The 25,823-nt window shown below is 40.7% G+C and overlaps 1 protein-coding gene across 1 annotated transcript in view; it reads right to left on the reverse strand.

Annotated features, from left to right (window-relative positions):
- SAXO1 (stabilizer of axonemal microtubules 1) overlaps positions 1-24,360 on the reverse strand; it is a 30,341-nt gene extending 5,981 nt beyond the window's left edge. The window contains exons 1-2 of the mRNA XM_075727146.1: positions 24,284-24,360; positions 2,466-2,645 (exon numbers count right to left, since the gene is read on the reverse strand). Coding sequence (XP_075583261.1) covers positions 2,466-2,645; positions 24,284-24,360 — 257 coding nt within the window. The remainder of the gene's footprint in view (positions 1-2,465; positions 2,646-24,283) is intronic.
- Positions 24,361-25,823: the final 1,463 nt, after the last annotated feature.

Raw genomic sequence — 25,823 nt, forward strand, 5'->3', positions numbered from 1 at the left:
TCTGCTGCCTGGCACCAGCGAATTCAGTCTCTAATGTCAGAATGCTTTTCCGCTGGTGTGCAGATTTGTTTACACCATTGGCAGCCAGCCAGAAGAAACGGTCAGCACAGGAGCTATTCTAATATTAATATTGCACTTTGCATCTGGAGTGATGCTGGGTGGGAAAGAACCTGAGCCTCTGAATATACTGTATTAGTTACATATTTTAGCAAACAAACAAGGTTCTCAAAAGTCTGTGTGGAACAGAGGGAAGAGAATTCACATTGCAAAGTATTAGGTGTAGAGGTAAAAACAGAAACACAGAAGTGAAAAAAAAAAGCAAGAGCTTGAAGAGGTGCTTATGTTGGTGTTACACATGTTGTAGCTCCTTGGCATACTTTTGTTAGCAATTTTTTTAAGAGGAGCCAAGAAAAGGCAAGCAGGAATACAATAGGCATGCAGCATCCTCAGTAGCAGGGAGGCATCTAGCAACAAAGAGGGTCTTTCCCAAGCCACTCACAGTGCAATGCACAATGCCACGTTTGAAACAGCCGAGCCTGTACCAGAGGCAAGTACCAGATCACAGGCAGGCAGGCAATTCTTCACCAGTGTGATCAAGGGTTGGCAGTGGGAGTACCTTTTCCCACTCTGACTATTGCAGTACAACAGAACCTGCAGTAGAGATTACAGAGGAGAGACTGATCTGCTGATAAATCAGTGGCAACTTGCATCCAAGATGCCATGAAAAATGGTACTGCCTGCAACTCCCAGACTTTATCAAGGGGGCTTGCTGTTGCAATATGACACCTAACACTCAGCAAAGTGTTATTAGAGAAGACTGGTACCAAGGCAGTGTTTGCTGGCCTCACAGTCCCTACAGTTATTCCCATACCCATCCATCAATTCATTCTCTCTTGAGTTTAGCCACACAGAAACAGAGCTGTTAGCAGCCCTCTAATAGGCAGTGGCACTTTTCCACTAGGCCTTGGTACTTGTACCCTGGGTGTGTTTTCTTACCAATATTGCTCAAAGGACAGCAGAATTTGCAATCTGATGGCTAGCTGTTCGGGCTCTGTGTTTTCTCTTCTTACAAGGGCAGGCAAGTTTTACATATTTATGTAGAGTGCATGCTCTGAAGAAGCAAACATAAGTAGTTTCTGCACTTTCTTCCTAGTCTGCTTTTCAGAAGTGGTAATAAACTCCAGGAGTAACAGTTATTGTGGAAATCACTAGCCTTGTGTGAGCAAGGACAGTTTTGCTGATTGAACGAGAAGTTTCTAAGGACTCCTTGACAGACCCCACATGATGGCTGCCTCTCCTTGCCTGCCTTAACAGGACACCAGTGAGCCCAGGATTTAGTTACAGGCAGACACAAAGATGTCTAGCTGCTTCATCTCACGATGGACATGGAGGGCACATACAGAAGTGAAGTCTGCTCTTTGAACCCCTCTGATCCTTTTTGTTGTTGCTGAAACCTCCCACATAGACAGAATCATCCCAAATGTGAGTAAGTTGGGCATTTCATCAGCCACATTTGTGATTTAAATTGACAGCTCTTAAAAAGGCACAGGTAGGGGAAGGCATTGGTAGAGTTTGCATGTCAGGATGAGGACAAATGGGTGGTGTTAGCTGTTAAGACGTTATTAATAGCGATCGGCATCTCCTAGGTCTCTAATTCAGTTCAGCAAAGGCAAGAGTGATGCTGCTCGTGACTGTGCCTGTGACGACAAAGGAAGTAAACATCAAGTTCAGGCAGCAGACACTGTTTGAGAAAAGGGAAGCTCTCAGATTCATATTGAAGGATCAGGTTCCTGTTTTTTATGAGTTTCTTCTGTGGACAAGTGCTTGTCACATCACTCTACCAGCAGCAGGGAAGAGCCTCAGAAGTTACTTTCATCAGGGAAATGGGCACTGTGCAAGTGTGAGGACTTCTGCCAAACACCAACACTGAGCAACAACATAGCTGAGAAGCAGAAACAGCCCAGCAGTCCACAGTGACTGCCTTGAGAAGAATACCCACACCCCCTTTCCAATCATCAACCTGTACCATATTTACACCTCCTTGGAAACCAGTCACTCACATTACAGTGTACAAACTGCCACACAAAACACAGAACAAAAAAAAAAAAATAGTCCTCCGGTATCATCCATACTTTCCCAGACAACATTTCGGATGGTTTCCCAGAAGCCTTCCCAAAACAGAAAGTGTGCAGAAGCCAATATTGTGACTGTGCTTCTACGGCCCACGTATTCTCTGATCAGATCACATCTCAACCTCCAGGAAGCACAAGAAAAATAGGTACTTGCCTCCACTACAACAACTGGCCTAAGACCTTCATCCCTCCTTCACAGAGCCCTCATGAGTGTTTGTACAACCACAACATTGTTCTTTTCAGGCTCCCCTTGTGAAAACCAATCATTTTCCTGATCTGTTACCACATACATTATCTAAGTCACAATCCTCACTTTTTCACTATTTTTCATACTTTGTAGTTGAGACGCCTTCTATGGGTATCTGTGCCATCTTTTGCGCTTCCTTTGGCTTAAATGATCCTCTGGGAAGAGTGGTGGGATAAAGGGGGTATTGCTCCATGTACTCTGACAGCATGCATGGCTTCTCACTCTTCTCATAGGGCCTGGTGGGCAGGTGTGGACAACAGTGACATCTGCAAGGGAAAAAAACAGCACAGGAGTTAGTGGCTCACAGGTAGCTGATTACTAATACCTCATCGTGTAAGTCAGCTGCAGATTGCAACTACAAAATAGTGGATAAGCGAACATTGTAATGACTGCTACAGCCTTGATCATTTAAAGTGCAAAAGCATAACCTACACAAAGAAAGGGTTGTTTCTGTCTACTACTATAGCCTGCAGTCAAAAAAGTCCATGAAGCCAACAAAAACAGCCTAAGAAAAGCAAGTTCACCTAGGTGAAGAAAAAAGCAAGTTAATCTGAGATACAGCCAAGTGTGTTACACTGTGCTGGACTAGAAACTCTATTTAATGTCCCTTTTGTTCCATTTCTCATAAATTTATTATCCTACTTTGCCACATATTGAGCTCACTTCTGTTGACAAGTGAGCAAAAGGGTAACAGTTTGGGAGTCCCTATTCACTCACTCTTGGGCAGCTTTGCTCTGTCCATCTCTTTCTGAAAGCAATTCAGTCTGGGTACTGCAAGACCTCTCCATAATGTGTGCCAAAACAAGCACAGTGAGAACAAACTGATTTTCTGAGGAAGCTCCCTCCTGACTAAAACTAAAATGACACCATGGATCCTCCATCATTGGTGACCTCCGTCTTTCCACACTGGGACCAGGCCAGAGCAGGGTGGGCAAGGCTCATCCTGTCAAGAAGAGGTTTGGGATCCTACCCTCAGATTTCTTCCCAGAGACATAACAGTTTATGTCCCTTTCTGGTTTAAGTCAAACTTGCTAGAGTCAATGCAAAGGTTGCTGATTAAGGACTTCAGGAACCAGCCCACAGGAATTACAGTGAGAAAAGGAGGCCTCTAGGTTTGTGTCTCATACATCATTCCTGCCGAAGTCAGAGTGTTCTCTAATAGATGTACATTTTCCAGCGCTATGTCTAGTCCAGAGCTGAATTATTCATTTGAAAGAGCTTCTATACTTAACAAAGTCCCCATTAAATTAAATGTTGAGCAATCTAGGATCAGTAGATGTCTGATTACCTAAATTTATACAGATAGTCTCTGGTCTGCATTCAAGGGTACACCTTCATATACTGAATCATTTTCCAAACTAACACAAGAGGGGAAGAAGGGCCCATAGGGCTCAAATAAAATTCAGCATCTTTTTGACAAGGCAGTTTCTCACTTGGATTACAGATCCTTCTGTGAAATCATAAATCAAGAAGAGTCCTAGTAGATTCAGTTTTGCCTTAGAGAAATTTTGAGTTTGGACCCAAAGGAACTCCTTACAGGGAGTAAGGACTGTCAGTTAAAATATTAGAAGAATTCAGGGTGGAAATCTCAAAAAAAAAAAAAAAAGAAAAAAGATGCCACACTCTCTTAGGAACCTTATAAAATTCCAGCTTTCACATAACTGGAGGAGAGGCAAACAGGAAAATGAAAAAAGATTAATATGCTCACTCTTGCTGGTCTATGTGGCCTTGCTGGAATGGATTTTGTGACATAAATCTTCCAAACACAGACTGCACTGACACTTCCTTACCACACTTGTGGTCTTCCAGCGTTCCTAGGAATTATTCCTCATTCTCCAAGGGCAAATGACCTGCTTATTCTTTCTGCTTCAAATCTGCCGGCTTCACACCACCTCCAAGTGCACTTTCGTCCCCCTACCGTCAAGTCTATGATGTAGCAAGCCAGTCTTCAGCTTGGCTTTGGAGTGTGTTGATGAGGCCCTTATGTTAGCTTTTTATTGTAAATTGCACTCAGACCAGAGTGGGAGAAATAGCTATACTACCTAGTTCATCATGGCCCTGCATACAGTGCAGACACTGGCCAGCAGTAGCATTTTGCAAATAAGGAATGGCTCATCAGGAGCAAATTAACAACACTTCACTAATACAGTCAGTTAGTATCCCATTACAGCTCAGCTGCATGCACAGGGTTCAGAGGGGCTTGCTTGCAACACTGCATTTCCCAAGCAGTCCAGAGCAGAGGCTTTGTGCAGCAGCCTGCCCATACCAGGCAGGCTCTCTGCTGCAGACATGTTATCCCACATCCTGATGGACATTTGCAAGACAGAGTCCTGCACCTGCCCAGTAGCACTGTTGGCACTGTGAGGGGTCCTGAGGATCAGCAGGACAAGGGTGGGTAATGCAGGTACCCCTCCGAAGACCCCAAAGGAGCAGGTAGGGAACAACAGCTTGTGGAACCTACATTTTCCCCTTGCAGACATTGCTGGCAAAGTGAATGCTTCTCAACCCAAGAATGATGGATGGGGATGGGGAAAAAGGCGAGGATCTCCTGCAGATAGCAGCAGCCCCAGGCTGCCAAGCTGTTCGCCCTAGGAAGAAGTTAAGCCTTTAGCGTGATCTGGCAACACAGGTGGCTTTATACCTCAAGTATTCACCCACTCTTCATGTGTAGAGTTCTGCTTGTTTTGTTGAACTTCAGAGCACGCAACAATAGAATGAGATATTTCAGAGTTACCTCTTGGGAAAAGCAAATAAATCCTTCCTGACAGGTAAGAGAAGTAAACCTGAATGTTTTGTCTTCTATTATTTTGCACTAAATTGTGATGTATGCTGACAGATTTTACAGTAATACTCAACATATTACAGACTACGAGCAGAAAATTATCATCAGTGATAATTCACCACCAATATATGATACTATAAAAGCTTTGCTTCTGCATCCAGAGAGATATTACTGAAAATATTTTTTTACTGGAGACTAATGTAAATAACAGAGCAAGACTCTTAACAACAAGGAGTGGAACAATGCCAGACTTTGAGATTTGCTGCACTTTACTGGCATGATAAATATTTATAAAACAACTACATGATTCTTCAGTACTGAAGCCACTGTTGTGTGACTACAGCAAGTCAGCATGTTACTTCAGAGCTAAACAGTTAGAATTACTGTATAAACATTTTGATATTGCAGTTGTCAAACTGTACCCTATTTTCTAAAAACTGATGAGACCTAAATTTTGACATTTGTTATGCTTGCTGGCTTAGTTGGCTTGCTGGCTTTTTTGACTAACTCTACTCTGATTTTCACTTATGCAAATTACATTTACTTGATTGAGGTCTATCAAGTTAGCCTGACCAGTATTAGTAGTAAAATATAAAAACAAGGAAGCACATGGGGGTTTTTTGTTTACTGAGAATTATGGAAGAATAGCAGACTCTTTGAGGGTAAAAAGAATGCAGGTCCCCTGCGTTCAGAGGAGCTGGGTTCATCTAAACAGAAGCTGAGATGAAACGTGAACAATTTACCAGCTTACATTAAATACTTTCTTAAACCAGGAAGGGCAACCTGGAGCCACAGCTCAGGACCAGAATTCAGGATGTTTGAATTCAGTTTCTGCATTCACCACAGTCTCCTGACCAGCACAGCTCTCTGCCAGCTAAAGATAAACTATAGCTTTCTCCAGAGGAGAAAGAGGAGGAATCCTGTAAGATTTTGAATTTCTCAAGATAAGCCTCTCAGACTTATCTGATTTTTTAAATGTCTGTAATTAATAATAAAAGATTATCACAGTGGGCTTAAAATGCAGTGGAATGGTAAGAAAGTTGTACTGTTGAAATCCTAATTTATCCCAGTCTCATGTGGCTTACTACTGGTAGTTACTGTCACTGAGGTCATGGATGCCATGGGATTACTGCTTGAGAGAAAAAACATGAGGCTCAGAAATGGCTGAACTGTCATTCAGGAGAATTTAGTTTTCCCTTGTAAAAAACACTGGTCCTCAAACCAACCCTCACAGGGAAAAGCAACAGCTCCTCAACTATTTCATCTACTTTTTGTACCATCTCTAATTTCCATGAGTGGCCAGATCAAGTCAATATTACAGAAATCTGTAGTTTAGGTGAATGATGATGCTGTCCAAAGAAAGATAGGGATGTAAAAATGTGCCAAAGAACTGGGCCAGGCTCTAATAGCAGAAACTGATTGCCAACGGTCAGGCTGCAAAGAGAATCACTGAAGGTGAGTCTTTATTTGTGCAAATATCTTCTCTGCCAAGCAATGTAGATGCAATCAGAGGCCCAGCTACCTGACTGAGTTACGAAAGCATGGGTGACTGATTAGGTGTTTATGAAGGGAAGAAGAGCATCCATGTGCAAAGTATCAAACTATATCATATATAAATATTGAATATGATAATAATATCAGGAAAATGAAAACACATTGTGGACGGGGCATATGGGAAGTGCAAGGTACTGCTTTTAGATGGTGAATGGTTTTGAAACAAAAAGTAAATGCATAATAAAAGCAAGAGAACCCTTGAGAGAAGATTGAAGTCCCTGTGATCATAACAGTACAAAAAATATTAATCCAAAACCTTTGGAAGGTTAAGTGTAATTCCCACACAGCTCAGAGCTTTTTTCTTTGTGTCATATCAAAACACTGAACTCTTGGATGCCAAACTTCACTTTTTCCCCAACACATACATTCACCAAATGTTAGAACAGATGGATCAGTAATCAGCTCAAAATGAAAAAAAGTGACAGTGGAGAAAGAGAGGTTTGACACATTTGCATGGACAGTCCTCACTGTGATTTCAGGCAAAAGTTTAACAAAAGAGAAACATGTATTTGTAGATGTATAGTGCTCATTAGTGCCAAAAGAATGAAATATATGATTGTTCAGTCTTCCAAATTCACCTTCATCAGAATGCCACCACTGGGAATCCAGGGCAGCTGGAAGGAGGACAGTACCATGGAAGAGGGCAAAACCCTGGGGTTCACTATTACATGTCATTGTGGTTGTGTCCCTTTCAAAAGCTGCACAAAGTCATCATGATCATCCTGTTTTAGTGACCTAGTGAACTCTGAGCAAGGCTCTGTATTAAGCTCACCTCATGGTCACTCTTGCCTTTATTCACACTTTTTATCTTGCTTTCCACATGTGCAACCATGAAAAGAAAACCTTTGATATAATCTTCCTACTAATCTCATCACAAATAACTCTCAATGAACAAGAATTGTACTGTTTCTTCACATTGTCATTAATATGATTTTAGGTACTACCAATACAGTTCAGAGGGCTTTATTGACTTATCTGTACTTCAATACCTGAAGGCTCACAAGAGATAATTTGCAGAAATAAATACTATCTTCCTGCCTCTTTCATATATGTCATCTTTGAAATAATGTAAGCAAAGATTAATATTGACTCATTTAAAACAGAAAGTATAGCAAGTGGAAAGGAAGTCTTAAAGATTCTGCCTGTCATTAACCCAAAAAACAACTGTGCAAAACTAGGCAATCATGCAGACTGAGGAACCCTCTTACGTTGTCAGAGTTAATTCATCCTAGCTAAATGCAGCAAAAATGGAGAAACTGATGCCAAAACTCAGTTTCAGGGGTCCCAGGAGCAGTCATGGCAAGAGCACACACTAAACATTTGTGGCTGCATTACTTCTAGCAGCTGACCCAAGACATTAGCAGAAGGAAGGTCCAAACAGTCCAATAACTTTAGTAAATTATTTGTGGAAACAGTATCCTTTGAAATTGGAATACGCTTTTGACAGGAAACAGGTAGATATCTATGATCAGGGATACTAAATTTGGATGGTAATGGGTTTAACTTTTAACTTTGGATAGTAATGGGTTTAACTTTCAAAAAATTAATACAGCGATTTATCTGTGCCCTGCATACTGCTCTCCCCCAAGAGAGCAAAGTGTAATTAGACCTGTCATGAAGTACTATAATGCCATCCTCACTGCAAGCCTGAGGGCTCTCAGATTTCAGCACATTAACACAATCACTGCAGATCACATTTTACACAAATTCATTATGATGGATTTGTGACTTACTAAAGCAAGACCTGGTGAGGTCTGTCCTTGTGTGTGCATACCCACTGCACCTAACCAGCAATGATGGAACAAATACCGATTTCTCTTACATCTTAGCTTGTATAGCACTACCATAGATCAAGTAGAGGTGCACACTTGATATTTATCTGAGATGAGATAGAAAGCTAGAAAGGTATTTCAAGTAGCTAAAAACCTAAGAGATTTACATATCAGTCCTCAGAGAATTCACCTGTAAGCCACAAAGATTAACCAGCTTGAGCAGACAATGTCGTTTTGTGTGTGAAACAAGGTGTTTGAATGTTTAACGTCAATAATGTTACCGCAGATACATGACAACAAGCTCTGCCTGTGCTTAGGGTGCAGACTAGGTCAGTAAACCCAGACTGGGATGAAGGGGGCAGAGAGCCACTCTAGTGCTGAACAGCTCAGCCACACTAGAGGCTTGCAGGGATATTATGGACTGGAAAACAACACCTTTAAAAGAATGATCATTCCACAGGGAGGCATCGAATGAAGGAAACATCCCTTCTAGACTGATGACTACCAAGAGCTGATTGTACAGATACAGGCATCATTACATGTTATGTTTTCTGCTTGCACACTCACACTATACAGGAACAAACTATGCAAATAACTATAGAAGCTTGGAGAAATTCAGAAAAACTTGTTGATTTATATACTGCCTAGCCTGCAAGACTGGTGGCCAAAAGAAAGACTGCAATTAAGGGCATCAGAGAAAGGAATGAGGGAATGAATAAGTTCTGAAGACATCATGGTACATCTGGTGTGCCTGCTGAAGTGCTAGGGAATGGATTACATAGATTAATTGTGCCATCCTTCCTCACTCTGAAAGACACTGATCATATAATATCTCAAGTGGCAGTAATATATTACATCTAGAGCAAAGAATGACTTTGTGTAAAACAATCATCAGGTTCTTCTGGACACAGAGCTACAAGTTCTTGCAGAGAGGATGGAGAGTTAGAAAAATCAAGTACACTCACACAAGCTGAGGTCAGGAATGGAAAATAGTAACACACATCTGAGTGAATTAATTGCCTTCTGGCTGCAGAGAGGAAACAAAGAGAGGCACCCATTCCCCTATGCTGCCTATTCCTTGTTTGTTCAAAAGTCCAGGATATGGCAATGCTATGCCAGAAAATGGGAAACACGCATCCTCATGAAGGGGCTGTTGAACCAAAGTTTATTCTATGTCAGTACTCATAAACATGTGAGATCTTAAATGAAGAGATTGTTCTTTTACAAATGTGAAGCAAAAGCAAATCCCTCAATCCAAGCTCCCCAGTTCTGAACTCCCCTGGTCTTTCACTTTGGATATAGACATCATGTTTGGCCTCTACATAACAGAGAGCTGAAGCAAAATCTTGGCTACCTAAGCATCAAAAGATTGAAGAAAATTTAGATTTAATTCAAATGTTGATGATTTCACTTCTAAATAGAAAAATCTGTCAGACTTTTACTAACTGCTCCTATTCCAGGTAATAGTTTGCTGTATATACTCAAACAAAGGAAAGTACAGTCCAGCTAAATGATGGGGAAAAAAAAGTAGAGAAATAATGGAGAAAGCTGAAACATCCATGAAAACCGAGAGGAACCTAAGCTATCTAGCAAAGTGCACAAGTTTCTCAATAATAAGGTCCAAAGTTGCTCTCCTTCACACCATTGCAAAGCGTGGGTAAATCCAGAAAGCCATCTGAGGCATGACAGAAGTACAGAAATGATCATAAACTAGATGTAAATTAGGCCAACTCTCGTTAAAGAAAATGGTGAAATAGATATAAAAGTACTCAGGAAAAATGGACGGAGAAGGGTTTGAGAGTAAAACTGAATGCTCAAATAATAAGCTTTATAATGATTTCTGAGATGTGAATTCATCAATTTCAAACAGAAGAAGTTTCCCATGGTTTTGTGCTAAATTAACAGCTGTTGCCTTTACCTCTGCTGAGACAGAGCATGCTGGAAAATGAGAACAGAAGGTATTATTCAGAACTGCAATGGTATGCCTCCCATTTGATCTTGAGATGCTCCTATCTAGTGCAAGCTGCTCAACAAGGTTCCTCTTGAGGAAAAAAGTGAAAATATTCTATCTCTGCTCATAGGTTTTCCAGCACTGAATCTCACTTAACTTACACACACACCCCTTCCCCAAAATAAGAAGAGTTAGCATTGTCTTATCTCTACCAGTGGAGCAAAACCAAGACTAAGTGACTCCACAGAGGCTGCCAAAGGAGACTGTATTCAATCCAGTGGCTGCTGCATTCTGGCTCCATCAGTATCTGGGCCATGTGTCCTGTAGGTTGTGCTTTCTGCCCTAGCACTACACCAGGAGAGCGCAGCAATGCAGACTTTATACCAATAACAGAGTACGATAAGAGGGACCCAAAAGAAGGAGCCAAGCCCAGTTACCATTCGCTCAGCAAGCTCATGTTGTCTTAGCCTCTGCTGCCAAACCGGTTAAAGAAGCGCTATGCTCTCCTTCCAATCAGAAGGGGTAACAGTCCAATCATAACAATGATGTGGCCATTGCTACTTGAAAGACACACAGGTCTAAACCAGAAGTCATGCTGTATAACCATGTTTAATGGCAGGTATGTCCCTCAAAGGTTAAGAGCCAGGACAGAAACCTCTGCAAAATGAGAGGCAGAATTCTCAGACAGGGTTTTCTATGAAAGCTTACGGCCTTGTCCTCCTTTTGAATTAGGGCTACTTTACCTTGTTCCATGACACAGAGAAGGAATAAAACTTTTCTGAGCAGAAGACTGAATTTCCCATGTCTGAAATAATAGGGTGTCTGCACTGAACTGTATCTTCAAGTGCCTCTTTACTAAAAATACAAGAAGAAAACTGTGCTACACATGGAGACTTCTTTGATACCTGTATAAGAGCCTTTAAAGTCCAGTGTGGGAAACCTACTCTGTATATTATAAAAGACTGTCAGTTGTCACCACACCAAATAGGATATAACACAAGCAACAGTGTTTGAAAACCTTTCATCTGAAGATATGTATTGACAGAAATCACTGTGAACTGCAGTTTTGGGTGGGAACTGCCAGAACTGACCTCAGAATTGGTGCAGAAATTTATTTCTACATACACAACACTTCAACTGCCATTAAAAACACCAAAAACAACAACCCAGCCTTCTGGATGCTGGAGAAAAACCCAGCACCAAAGCAGAAGCAAACAACCAAATTTTCAAGAACAGTAAGAGGGAAGGCCCTGGTAATTACAGGCCTGTCAGTCTCACTTCAGTACCTGGTAAAATGATGGAGAAGGTCATTCTGGGAGTTACTGAAAAACACTTGGGAGACAATGCAGTCATTGGTCATAGCCAGCACAGGTCCATGAGGGGAAAGTCCTGTTTAACTAACTTAATTTCTTTTTATGACAAGGTCACCCATCCAGCTGACCAAGGGAAGCCAGCAGATTTGGATCTTTTGGATTTTAGCAAAGCTTTTGATACTGTCTCTCACAGTATCCTTCTGGACAAAATGTCCAGCATACAGCTAGACGAGTCCATAATATGTTCAGAGAAAAATTGGCTGATGGGTTGGGCTCAAAGAGTTGTAGTAAATGCAGTTACATCAGGCTCGTGGCCAGTCACTAGTGGGGTTTCCCAGGGCTCAATTTTAGGGCCAGTGCTCTTTAATATTTTTACAAAACATTGGACACAGGAGTTGAATGTACATTAAGCTTGCCTATAATGACAAATTAGGAGGAGCTGTGCACTCCCTCGAGGGTAGAGAGGCCTTACATAGAGATCTGGATAGACTAGAGAGCTGGGCAATCACCAACCACATGAAATTTAATAAGAGCAAGTGCTGGATTCTCCACCTGGGACAGGATAATCCTGTTTATACGTACAAACTGGGGGACAAGAGGCAGTAGAGCAGCCCCACAGAAAGAGATCTGGGGCTTTGGGTTGATGGCAAGAGGACTATGAGTCAACAGTGTGCCCTGGCAGCCAAAAGGGCCAACCATGCCCTGGGGTGCACGAAGCCCAGCATAACTAGCTAGTCAAGGGAGGCGATTGTCCCACTCTACTCTGCACTGGTGCAGCCCCACCTCGAGTCCTGTGTGCAGTTTTCGGTGCCTCAGTCTATGAAGGACATCAAACAATTACAGTGCATGCAGAGGAGGGCAACCATGATGGTGAAAGGCCTCGAGGGCAAGACTTATGAGGAGTGGCTGAGGTCACTTGGTTTGTTCAGCTTGGAGAAGAGAAGGCTGAGGGGTGACCTCATCACGGTCTACACCTTCCTCAGGGGTGACAGCAGAGGGGGAGGTGCTGATCTCCTCTCTCTGGTGACCAGCAGTAGGACACAAGGAAATGGAATGAAGCTGCATGAGGGGAACTTCAGACTGGACATTGGGAAAAGGTTCTTCACTGAGAGGGCGGTCAGTCACTGAACAGGCCCCCCAGGGAAGTGGTCACAGCACCAAGCATGTCAGAGTTCAAGAGGCATCTGGATGATGCTCTTAGTCATATCGTTTAGTTTCAGGTAGTCCTGCAAGGAGCAGGGAGTTGGACACAGTGATCCTCATGGGTCCCTTCCAACTTAAGATATTCTATGATCCTATGATTCCACAGAGTTCCTCTACATCATGGTGGTAGCCTGAGTCCCTTCCCTCTGCTCACATATCCCACTCTTTTCTCTCTGAGAGACCTTCTTCTTTAGAAAGGAGAAATTCTCTGCCCAGCAATCTCTGATTCCTCCCAGAATCTCACCCATTTTTTCAAACCTTGCCTCAAAACATGCAGGCCACAAGCACTTCCACAAACCTGGCCTGGAGCTGGTGGAAATCCCTAAGGCAGGTGGAGTGGTGATCCAACCCGAGTTTGCTCACTTTGCCTATGACCTTGTTTTTCCTTCAGATTTGTTATTGCTTTAGTATGTTCTGTATCTTGGATGATTTACCTGACACAGCAGTGGGATGCTGTGCAATCTGTAAACATATGGACCACAGCCCAGTGTCCTCAAATTCAATTAAGACTTAAAATATTTATTTTTTGTAAAATAAATCCACCAATTAATTTCTGTGTTATAAAAAATGGGAAGTGATTTCCATTGATTTTATGGTAAAACAATAATTTTGTTTAAGAGACAGCTGAAGAGGACTTTAAAAACTGCTATAGATTCAGACAACCTGGAGCAATACCTTCTGCAGGTAATTTCATTTTACACCAGTGAAATGAGGAGCTGGTCCTCTGTAGTCAGTAGATTTAAACTGGTGTACAACAGAACAGGAGTACTTGAGAGGGAAATAAGGGCCTGTGCTCTAACAGGACCTGAGCCCAGTGCTGTAGTAAAAATGAAGGCTTCTGCAAAACAATTTCCGAAAGCATGTTTTCACCAACTGCTCCAGCTTTCAGGAAGCATAAGGCGAGTGCTGCTAAAACTTTGCCAGAAAGTGTCCAACATCTACTTGCTGTGATCTGTGTCATTTCTAATACACTCTGCATAATCCAAGCCAAGAAAAGAAAGAGGGAAAAAAGAGATTGACAAACAGCTTTCTCACTCCTACATTAAATTTGTCCCTGTCCATGAAAAAGGAAAGGCAGTTTTCCACTACTACTTTTGTATTAAATTTACAACCTGAAGTGCTATGGAAAAGTCTGGTTACCAACATGGCAATACAGTCTGACAATATAAACAGCATGGAAAGATCATAAGCTGCTCTAGGAGTCCCTCTAGCTTAGAGAATTGCAGGCAAATTTTGGCTAACGTTAAAAGAGATGGTCACCTTGCTTTGCCAGGACGGAAGTTCTTAAGCCATAAAAAACCTGTTGATGGGAAAAAAGTCAAGTGGAGTAAGGTTACGTCAGGAAAAAATTAAGTTTCCTGTTGAACTATTCCCTGTATAAAAGAATTCCAGCCCTGAGGAAACTGTCAGAAATCCTGAAATTCTTAACAGCTTTCCATTTCCGGAAATAGAAAGATGGACAACCAGTCATTTTTCACTGCTGACAGGTGAGGGGCTTCCATATTTCCAGAGTTATAAAATAATAACTCAATCAGCCCTTTTGGGGAGAGATTAATTTCCTAGTCAATCCTTCCCTGTAGTGAAGTTCCTTTTGTATTATCATCTCTGTTTTATCAGACTTTCACCATCTGTAAGTTTGAACTGGATCCTGAATTATCGACAGCTTTTCTTGGTCAATTTTGTCTCATCCTAAGAAAGCAATAACTAACAATAACTAAGAATAACTACCATGTCTATACCTTGGATAGGTTCTGTTAACTATGGAAAAAGCACACATTTCTGGTGAAAACTTTGAGCAGTCTCACTTTCTGGAAACAGATACACATACTTTACATCAAATTGGACCTACTAATGGTGCGTTCATCATAGGGCCCTCTAAACAACAGCCAAATAATGTTGTAGCTACTACCTCCTTTTTCCTTTTTTTCATTGACTTGATTTTTTTTTTAAAGTGTGGGAATGGCAAGTGAAAAAAAAAGAGACATATAAACCTTGCATATCTTGTTTCTACCATGATGTTTACATTAGACATTTATATTACTGTTGCATGAGGCTATTTATGCTCTAACGCTAAAAGCACACATAACAGTTGATAGTCACTGTTACCATGCTCTTTATCATGAACATTTCTACAAATCTCCCTCACATCCCTTTTTAAATATTAATCAACTACTAAAGTATGTTTCATGAGCAACAATGAACAACGAGAACTTCAGAAATTCTTTGCATGTATCCCGTCAAGCAAATATGGAAACGGATATGGAATTTAAGAAAAACTATTTTTTTTGTAAGATATTTAGCTAGCATATAAGCTACCTTCTTAGAAATGGAGGGCAGAAAGTTTAGAACTCACAACATACATTAAAACTATGAGTTATTCTTCAATTACAAACCATTACTTTTAATGCAGGTACCACACAAAAATCAATACATTATGAAAGAAGTCATACTAGGTAATCACATGTCCTTCCAGGCTTGAAATTTATTTACAAAGCAACTTAAAGGATGTAGATATCCATCTTCCCTTACCACAGATTATTTGCCTTCAATATTTACAAGTATTTTAAAAGACATATATTTCTCAGAGACATGCTAATGCACTAGCAAATAGTTTACAACCATTCATTCACAAGGGACATGAGCCTCTGGAGTATGCTCTCTTTGCCTTATTTCAGTACTAGCAATACTATTCTTTCTGCCAACTTGTACCACGCTGCAGCATGTCAAACTATTCAGTCATGAAACAGTTGTTTGAACATTTAAATAAAGAACAGTAAGAATTATGGAAGGATCAGTGACATTCCACACATAAAATTTGCCTGAAATACTTTTCTTGAAGCAAAAATTTTATTAAAGGGCCATTTACTTCTCCTCTAAGAAAGACACCTGCATTTTCCTCTCCTTACATTCCTCAGAAGGAGGTTTTTGCCAATGGTGAAGCTATTTTGCAATATATGAATGCACTGAAAATAGAAAATTCATAAATGTATCCAACTCTGACATTTTGTGCTTGTTAACATGCTAAACATTTACTATGGTGAAGATTAATTTATGGCTACAGGGTAAAAACCATCTTTGTTTCTCTGGCTAACATAGCTTATTTTCCATTAAAGATATCGCTAAAACATCTGCAAGAGCTGCTGAACTCCACATTTTTAATCAATATTTACATAGGCTTTTCACTGAAAACAAGAATTCTTTCTGCATCATGCAGTGTCAGTTCCAGTCCCTTCCATGCTTTTGCTGTCTCTGTCACAGAAAGCATGCATTCACATTTAACTGAAGTTTATTGCCAGGTAAATTCATTCTAGGAACAGAATGAAACATTTGCCTGAACTAAAAGGCAATATGCAACAAATGCAAACTTATTTAAGCAACAGCCCTACCTGCCTTGATTTTTCTTCCAAAATAAATTCTCTTGAAAGACTGTCAAATGAAAGCACATCACTGAACAAGGACTTGCAGAGGACTTGCAGGCCAGCAGCCAGCCAGACCTACAAACCCACAAAACTGCTTGACATGCAATGCTTTGCAATGCCTGGCTTCTCACTGTGAGCTATGGTAAACTATTCAGTTCAAAGTACTTAGCACAGTATCTCCACATTTATCCAACAGTGAGCAGCAGAAATGTTTGTGACTAACATCAGCCTGCTGCCATCTTCTGGTGAAAAGTTCAGAACATTAAACAACCACAAATACAATCAATTCTTGCTTGCTCCCATTATCTTAGGCTTTTACCTCACAGTAAGGCAATGCAGTATTAATTGTGCAGTATAATAGCGAGAAACAAGCAGGTTAGTGATCTTATAGGGAGTAAGGATCCTTTTCACAAATCCCCTTTCACTGACCCTTTACCATACCTGCAATAATCTGGATAGTGAATGTCAGAGGAACAAAGTGGCTTCAGTGTTAAGTAGTAGCTATTATTTTACTTGGAAAAATACACCAATCCAGCAACAGTAAAATATACTTCAGAAGCCATCTATTTGCATGCACTGTAAATAGGAGAGACAAAACATGAGTAAAGTCAGGAAAGGCAGAATACAATACTAAAAAGGCAAAACAAGGTTACATTAACGAAGCCAGAACTGCACGAGTATAAACAGATGCCACTCCACTCACTTCTCCTACCAGTTAGTCTTGACTCTTGCCTGTTCTTTACACTAAGCATGTGCAGCTGGGAAATGCTCCTCACAAAGTGACACATCTTGGGACATGAGAAACCAGCACATGATAATTCCAAGGGGAGATACAGGATTCATGTGCCCAAGTCACTTCTTCCCATATTCACAATGAAGAGCAGCAAATTCTTCACTGCAGCATACCCAAACTAATGGCAAGGAAAAGGAATACAAACAAGAAAACTACGTTAAGTGCACTGTGGTATTAGGTTTGATGCTTAGAAAAGATGCAGCAGAAATTTGCAATTTGCAATCCTTTAGCCCATTTAATCCAACCATAACTAGCTCTTGATGAACTGAGGTTGACTCACATGAAAAATTATTATTGACACACAGTATCTCAAACACTTAGATGAACATGCTCATGTAAAGATTACTCAGAAGACAGTGCTGACATAGTTGAACTGAGCATCAAACATTAGTAGGGGTACAAGATGCAGGTCTGCAAATTACTCTGGCTGATGAAGCAACAAAAAGTCAGATGCACTATTTGCAGAATGCTTTACAAGGCTGAAAAAAAAAAATAATACTGTACTCATATGTAGTATAGTCATTCCGTTCCTTAAGGAACAGGAAATACCTCCTGGTGCACTCAAACATAAGCTTCACCATAGCCTGAAAAGCAAAGGCTCTAGTATGGAAACTGAAAATGGATTGAAGGTCACAAGTTCCCAGCTGACTTCAGAAACCCAAAATCTATACCAGTACCTATCTTCAAAACCCTGCCAAGAGCAACTATCTGTGCCATCATAACACTGACCCAAGTTTTAATAGAAAGAGACAGTAATTTTTGACAGCTGTTTTCCATCAGAAGGTACTGATGGAAATAATCCATGAAAATAGGTTGATTTTTAGGCAGCTTAAAACTATTTTTGTTTGATTTTTAAAACAGGTGTGTTTTCCTGTCAATCTGTCTTCAAACTATCCCTTTTAAACAGTTTAAAGTTTTAATGTTTTATTTCATGTTCAGGCATTTTATGCTCTTGTAATGCCATATTGATGCCTCTGAAAGAAGTTACATCAAAATGTATTGACATCACAAAAACTGTTCTCAATCCACTTGCGTTACAATTCAATAAATAGAAATTTTGAAATAACATGTAAAAAAAGATTAAATTTGCACTCCTACATATGCAATAAAGAAAATACTGCCAAAGCATTAAACGGTAAGTTCTTGATAAGTCAGGATTTTCTAACAATTAGCACTCCCCACTATTTCAGAAACAACAGTTGTAAGAAGTATTAACTGATGATTAATACTGACTTCCAAATCTAAATCTGCTAAGCAGCAGGGAGAAGCCTTAGAGACAAATATTGAGTAAAGCTTACTCTCCTGACCAGCATGACCACAGAGATTGTTCCTCTTACTGTAGAAAACCTGCCTAAAAAGTAAGCCAGCACAGCTGCTCAAGCCCCGGGAAATTACTCTTGCTGCAGCCAATGGTTTGCATCTTTCTTCAAGAACAGCAGCTTTGATTTGCAAGAACTGGCTGTTCATGCTGGTTTATATTGCCCAATTATATTGAAGAGTGAGGGCATGACTCCGAATCTCAGTCTCAGCCCTGGTCTTTACTGGTATGACCAGCTTTCAGCAATCTAAGGTCCCTGAGATCAGTGGGGAAAGTCTGGGACAAGGAAGACTTACCCTTGGTGGAGGAGGAGCAGGTTAGGAAACAAAACAAAAGGCATGCCCATGTCCATGGAGCACCCACAAGCACTGAGGGAGTTGGCCCATGTCATTTTGAGGCCTTTCTTTTTATCATTGAAACACTGTGACAACCAGGGGGAGTTTCTGTAGGGCTGGGAGAAAGTAAATGTCACTCCTGTCTTCAAGAAATGCAGGAAGGAGGATCTAGGGAACTACAGGCAAGTCAGCCTCAATCCCTGTGAAGATGACAGAGTAAATAATCCTGAAAAACCAATTCCAGACACTGGCTGTCAAAAGGGCTGGAGGAGGTTATTTGGAGTGGTCAGCATGGATTTATGAAGGGGAAATCATGCTTAAACCAAACTGAAAGCCTTCTACAATGAGAAGACTTGACTTAGTAGATGAGGGGAGAGCAGTAGATGTTGCTTATCTTGACTTTGGTAAGGCTTTTGACGCTGTCTCCTTTAACATCCTCATTGACAAACTGATGGAAGTATGGGCTAGATAAGTGGACAGTGAGGTGGACTTAATAATGCCTGAGCTGCTGGACTTGAAGGGTTGTGATCAGTGGGACAAAATCCAGCCAGAAGCCAGTCACCAGCCGTGTGCCACATGGCTGGATAATCGGGCAAACACTATTAATTATCTTTATGAATGACCTGGATAATGGGACAGATGGCACCATCAGCAGGTTTGGAAATGATACAAAACCAGGAGAAGGGGTCAACAGACCCACTGTGTCTGTTGCCATTCAGAGGGACCTCAACACCATGAAGAAATGGGTCAACAGGAATGTCATGAAATTCAACAGAAGAATAAGGACGAGGCTGAAGGGAGACCTTATCACTCTACAACTACCTGAAAGGAGGTTGTAGTGAGGTGGGTGTTGGTCTCTTCTCCCAAGTAGCTAGCAATAGGACAAGAGGAAATGGGCTCAAGCTGTGCCAGGGGAGGTTTAGGTTGGATATTAGGAAAAATTTCTTCACAGAACAGGCTGCCCAGAGAGGTGGTGGAGTCACCATCCCTGGAAGCATTCAAAAAATGGGTAGACGTGGCACTTTGGAACATGGTTTAGTCTAGTCTACTCTTAATTGGTTTAGTGTGGACTTGGTAATGTTGTTAATGGTTAAACTGGATGACCTTAAAGGTCTTTTCCAACCTAAACAATTCTATGATTCTTTGATTCTATGAAAAGGAAATGCAAAGTCCTACATTTGGAGAGGAATAACCCCAGGCAGCAGGACAGTCTGATGTCTAACCAGCTGGAGAGCAGTTTGTCAGAAAAGGCTGTGGTGGTCCTGATAGACAAGTTGGCCAAGAGCCAGCAACATGTCCTTGTGGCAAAGGCCAGTGGCGCTCCGGATTGCATTGAGCAGAGCATTGCCAGCCGCTGTGAAGGGAAGTGCTCCCTCCTCTACTCAGCACCAAGGAAGAGGCATCTGAATGCTGCATCCAGACTGGGACTCCCCCGGTATAAGACGTGGACATACTGGAGCAAGAGGCCCCAAGGATGTTAAAGGACTGGAACATCTCTCATGCGAGGAGAGACTGAGAAATCTTAGAAGAGAGAAGGCTCAGAGAGAACTTATCAGTGTGTATAAACAGTGAGTGGGGCTGGGCATAAAGAGGGAGTTAGGCTCTTCTCAGTGGTGCCCAGTGACAGGACAGGTACACCAGCCACAGAAGCAGGTAAGAAGTAATCCAAAATAACCCTTGCCACACCAGCATCCAACAAAAATACAGACAGGATCCATGTCCTGTCCTCCACAGCGTCTTCTTCGTTCTACATACTGATTCTTTTTACACTACTTTTTTTATTGTATTTGATACAAAGCCGTTGAGTTAAGCAGGACTGAGAAGTTATATGCACTTTTGCTGATTTTATGCCTTTTCCAAATAAACTCTGTGCTATACTGAAGACAAGGACTCTGAGTACTCCAGGTCTGAGTTTTTAAGTAGTGCTTAGTGTCTCCATCTCCCATGGGTTGAAATGGGATTTGTAGATACCCTTTACTGGCCACCCATGTCTGCCCCATTTTTTTCATTCTTCAAGCCAAGGCCAGAAGAATAATACCTTATCTTTCCCAACACCATGAAGAATCAATTACTCACTTTACAGCCTTTAAGCTGAGGGAAGATGTTTCATAAAAGGATGAGAGCCGTTCTGCATGGGCCCAGTGAAAGTTAAGTACATGAAGAGATTCTGCCCCCCCCCGCCCCGAAGTCTCTCCTTTGACTACTTAATGTGAAGTATACTTTAAACATTTGTTCTGTTCAAGAATATCACAGGAATCTAGAAAATACTTCCAAACCTTTCTTTTGATTTCCCACTCACCACCCACAATCATTTAAACATTATATAGACTGAATATTGGAGTCAATAGCATACAGCCAGTGGAGATGCATCAACTTACACCAGCACTGTAAAGATCTAATGCAGTAATGCCATCTAATGACCTGATGCCATGATGTCTTCCTGCATTTTGGAGATTAGCTCAGTCTGAACATTACCTTTTCCCAGCTGGAAGTATTTCATAACCCCCAACCCCCACCCACCCCCATTTTCTATGAATATTGCATGGAAAGAGAAGGGAACAGAAAAGGGTTAAAAAAATTGTCTTGAAAAGACAGAGGACCTCTGTTCTTGCAATGATAAAAGACTAATGTCTATAACAGGGGTTTAATTCTAATTCACCATCTCCTTCAGTGAAAAGATGCACCCAAGTGTCCAGAATTGGCATAACAAAGTGTCAGGTGAAAAAATACTTGCAGTATAGCTGCACCTGGCACTTAGTCTTGAAAAAAAGTTTGTTACAATTGGCTTGTTAAAAGACTGTTATTTTCACCATAGATGTCTTACTATGCAAAATTACATAATCAAATATATATTCAGTCTGTTCAGACTTTTTTTTTTGACACTACCCTTAAAAAATTCCCTTGTTACATGATGGATGAAGCTTTTAAGCAGTGCCCAAGCCTATGCTCCCAACTGTTTCCTATAAATAATAAGAAGGAATCTGATCTTTTAAATCTTTTAAAATAGTGAACAGCAACTGACAAAAAATTTTGACCCCAATGACAGGAAATAAAAGAACTGCCCAAAGATTCAAAGATAGGAGTACCATGCCTCCATCCATGATCTCACACACATACCATCCATGAGTGAAAGAAACTTGCTGTGAATTTGCCCCATAAGGAATGATACATGTATTTCTGTATCTCTCCATACATGTATATATACAGACACATCCATCAATGTCACTTACTATTTAACAGTTGTGTGGTAAACATCCATACTGAGAAGTACGGAGCAGTGAACATCCTGGAATCATTAGAAAATTTGTAGCTCTCACCTGGGACCCATACCCTAATGGCCTGGTCACTGTTGTACGTAGTATATTAACTAGAACAGCTAGGTCAAAAGAGTCTTTCCCCAACATCTCAAAGCTATGATGGAACAGGTCATCTTAATTAAAAAAAAAAAAAAAAAATCTCATAGCCTCTACTTTTTCTGCCTTTCCCAGCTGATAAAAAAAACCTCAATCCACACCATCATAGACAGTACAGAATGCATAAATTACGCCCTATCTTTCTGCCTTTATGCAGAATTAACATCCATATTCTATTCACAGCCATTCCCAGCACAAGTAGACATTTTTTCTCAGCTAGTGCTACCACTGGCTACAACCAACCATTCTAAAAGCTGTAGTTACACAATAGAGGGGACTTGCTGTTCATTAAGTCTTGTAATTGAGACTGTATCTCCCATTACTTGCAGAAATCCACTGGCAGAACTGTATTTGCATTTTTCAATGCTCAGTGAACTACCAAAAATCAATGATTTGTTCTTTTAGCTTTACTTTTCAATAAAAACAGACTGATATATGCTCAGTAGACAGAACATATACAGGACAGACTGGAAACAGTTATCTTTTATCCTGCAAAAGTTGTAGCAATCTATGTTTTGTTATAGCTACACATTATTTGATTACTACTACCAAACATTGTCCCACTTGATACTATACTTGGAGGAAAGATATTCCAGACACTTCATACCTTTATGAGAAATGCATATATGCTTTGATAATGAGAGAATGTTAGTATAATCTTCCAAAGTAAAAAAAGAGACCAAGGAGTATAGAAGTTTGTAAGCCTGTCCTTTTGGAACTCAGCTGGTAAGGATGGGCAAATCTAAACTGCAAAATACTGACTGCTCTGCAGTGCTGCGCTACATTTTGGCATATTCTCCTCTGGAAAGGAGAGTGAGGTATTTGCACTCTGTGCTTCAGCTAATGACAATCCAACACACCTAACTTCAGGAGCCCAAATTTCTATTTCTTAGGAAGTTAAATGAAGGAATCTTCTGATTAATAAGTTAATGAGAAAATTAATTTCCCAAGCTTAATGGGCAAGCAATTCTGAATGCTATTTCAGGATATATATCTTAGACATTTAACACTGTACATTATGAATACTGTATTCCTGTTCAGCAAAACCCGAGTTTTAGTGAAGTCACAAAACTATATACAAAGCTGTATTTGTAGCTGCTGATAATACCCTGCTATTCTCCCAACTCCCCCTCGCTAATCAGTAAGTCTCTACAAAGTCAAATATAAATACTGATCAAAAAAACGCAAATGGTACATACAGAATGAGGAATGGAGTGAGGAGATACACTTGTACCTTACAAATAAGAGTTTGATGAAAGTACTCAAAAATACAGTTTGCAATCTGCTTGGTATCAACATTTCTATTGGTCTCCTTTATGGAGTACATGTGCTTGTTACTCATGATGAATAACAACAATGCATATCAGCCTGATATAAACTCTGGGTGGAATTTTGTACTTTTAAACTCTCTTCACAATTATTTAGTAGCTTTAAAACAAACTAAGGCATGCAATCCGAATGAGTCAAAGATTCCCACCCCGCCCCCCCAATAATAATCTTATTCTTAACCTGCAAATATGGGTGAATGGATGTTATGCCAAAGGGCCTAAAGCTAATCAATTGCTTTCAAGAAAAGTTTGCATACATTCCGCAAGACTAACACTAACAAAACCGCTAACGAATATTGGTACTTTCAGTTGTCTCTTCCATTTGTAAGGCTCTACCCCTCTATCTTTTCCAGAATTAGCACATTTACAGAGGAGTACCATTTTGTATTACATTAAAACACAGACTCAAAGCCAGTAACACCCATTTGAAAGCAAGTTTGTGGCCAAAAAGTGGAAAGCTCTCCTCTTAGAGATGCAATCCACCTACATAAGAAAAATGGGAAGCCCCCCTGCCATTTGTTTACTCCTATGACAAAAACAGGAACCACGTGGTTGAATACGCAGAATAGGGTAAAAATACTTCCTGTTTTAAAGCTTTAAAAATGCTTTAAGATACCTTTATTTATAATTTTTCAAATGCAACTTATAGTAGCAAATAGCAGTGCAGCCTGCTAGCCAAATAACCACTAGTCCAGCTTCCTTCCCCCAGCCTCTTTTACATACCCACAGGAGCAGAGCTGACAAATGCACTTCTTCAAGGATGGAACAACATGCAAAGGCACAGGTGATACAGGAGACATGTTTGCTTAGAAAAACAGTTACAGTTCAGGTCTTTCCTGGCAGATGTTCTATTGCAGAACAAAAAACAAAACAAAAAAAACCCAAAAAAAACCAAAACAAAACAAAAAAAGAGACAAACAAAAAACCCCACTCTTCAGCAGCAGTCCCTGGAGACAATTATGTCAGAAGAAGATCTAGGAACATCCAGAAGCAGGGACAGAGCACACGACACTGGTACAGACTGCACTACACATCCCAGCTGACCAGCTCCTTCCTGGGGCAGCATGCCCAGGTTCCTCTGGTGGCATCCCAACCAGAGCTTTCAAGTCCTGCTTTCAAGCCTCTTCTGACCAGGGCATGAAAGCCTTGACAGTCACCTGGGGAACCTTTGTGAAGTCATCAGCACTGAGCTCTAGAGTTCTAGACAGATAGCTAAGGTCAGACCTCCCAATTCTCTAGCTGCTTGACCATGATTAGATCAACATGTAAATGGGCTACTAAGAAGGACTTCCGTCCTAGCTGTTAACGTGTCAGCAGCCACATTATAGCTTCCACAATCAGCCATATAAATCTCTTTTCATAAAGCTTGTCAAATTCTGCTTTATAAGGAAGATATCAAATACAGATGGGGATTCTTCTTAAAACCTATTTGCAACTGTTTTGGAAGAAAGAAGGAGAAAGATACACTAAAACAGAAAACCTATTTTACTTAGCAATGATTCAAAACACTGCAAACACATCAGGTTAGGGGCCAGTACTTTTAAAATAAGTTTATCTCCTGGAACATCAACTTTTACATTCCCATCCCACCACAAGCAGTATCATCAGTTATTTACACCATGTCATAAAAGTATATCAACTACTGGAAAATAAACTGGCATTAACACTACCACAAGTCATAAATTTTTACAACTGTAACGTAAAACATTTATTTGGTAATACATCTACAAAAACAGGCACTTCAGTGGAAGTTCATAAAAACAGACCAGCCTCTGTCAACAGCTAGAACTGATGGCAACATCGACTAGAAGTCTCAATAAGAGAGAAGAATCCAATGAATTCAGAGCACCAAGTAAAATTTGGGTGTTGGGGGTTTTTTTTTTGCTTTTGGGGGTGGGGGAAGGAGTAGAGTGGGGTGGCAAAATTAGGGGCAAGATGTAGACACCAAAGACTTCACTTTGTTTTTCCATTTTCTATCTAGGATTGTGCCACCTACTCAACATCTGCTATTTCAAAGAAACATGCTTAGAAAGGAATACATAGTTCTATACATAAATGATGGGCTGCACATAGAAGGCTACTATGGATGACAGGAAATTGGAAGAACCAAGAGCAGGCAACGGACACTAAAAACAAGGAGACTGGAATACAGTCTCTGGAAAAAACAGAAAGGAGTCCAACTTCTCCATCTAGGCAGTGCCTGGAGAAGATGCTTCGTGCTCAAGCGAACCATAATTGCGCTACTATGGTTATGCTTCTGCTT

Source organism: Pelecanus crispus, chromosome Z (assembly GCF_030463565.1).
Source record: "Pelecanus crispus isolate bPelCri1 chromosome Z, bPelCri1.pri, whole genome shotgun sequence".
NCBI lineage: Eukaryota > Metazoa > Chordata > Aves > Pelecaniformes > Pelecanidae > Pelecanus > Pelecanus crispus.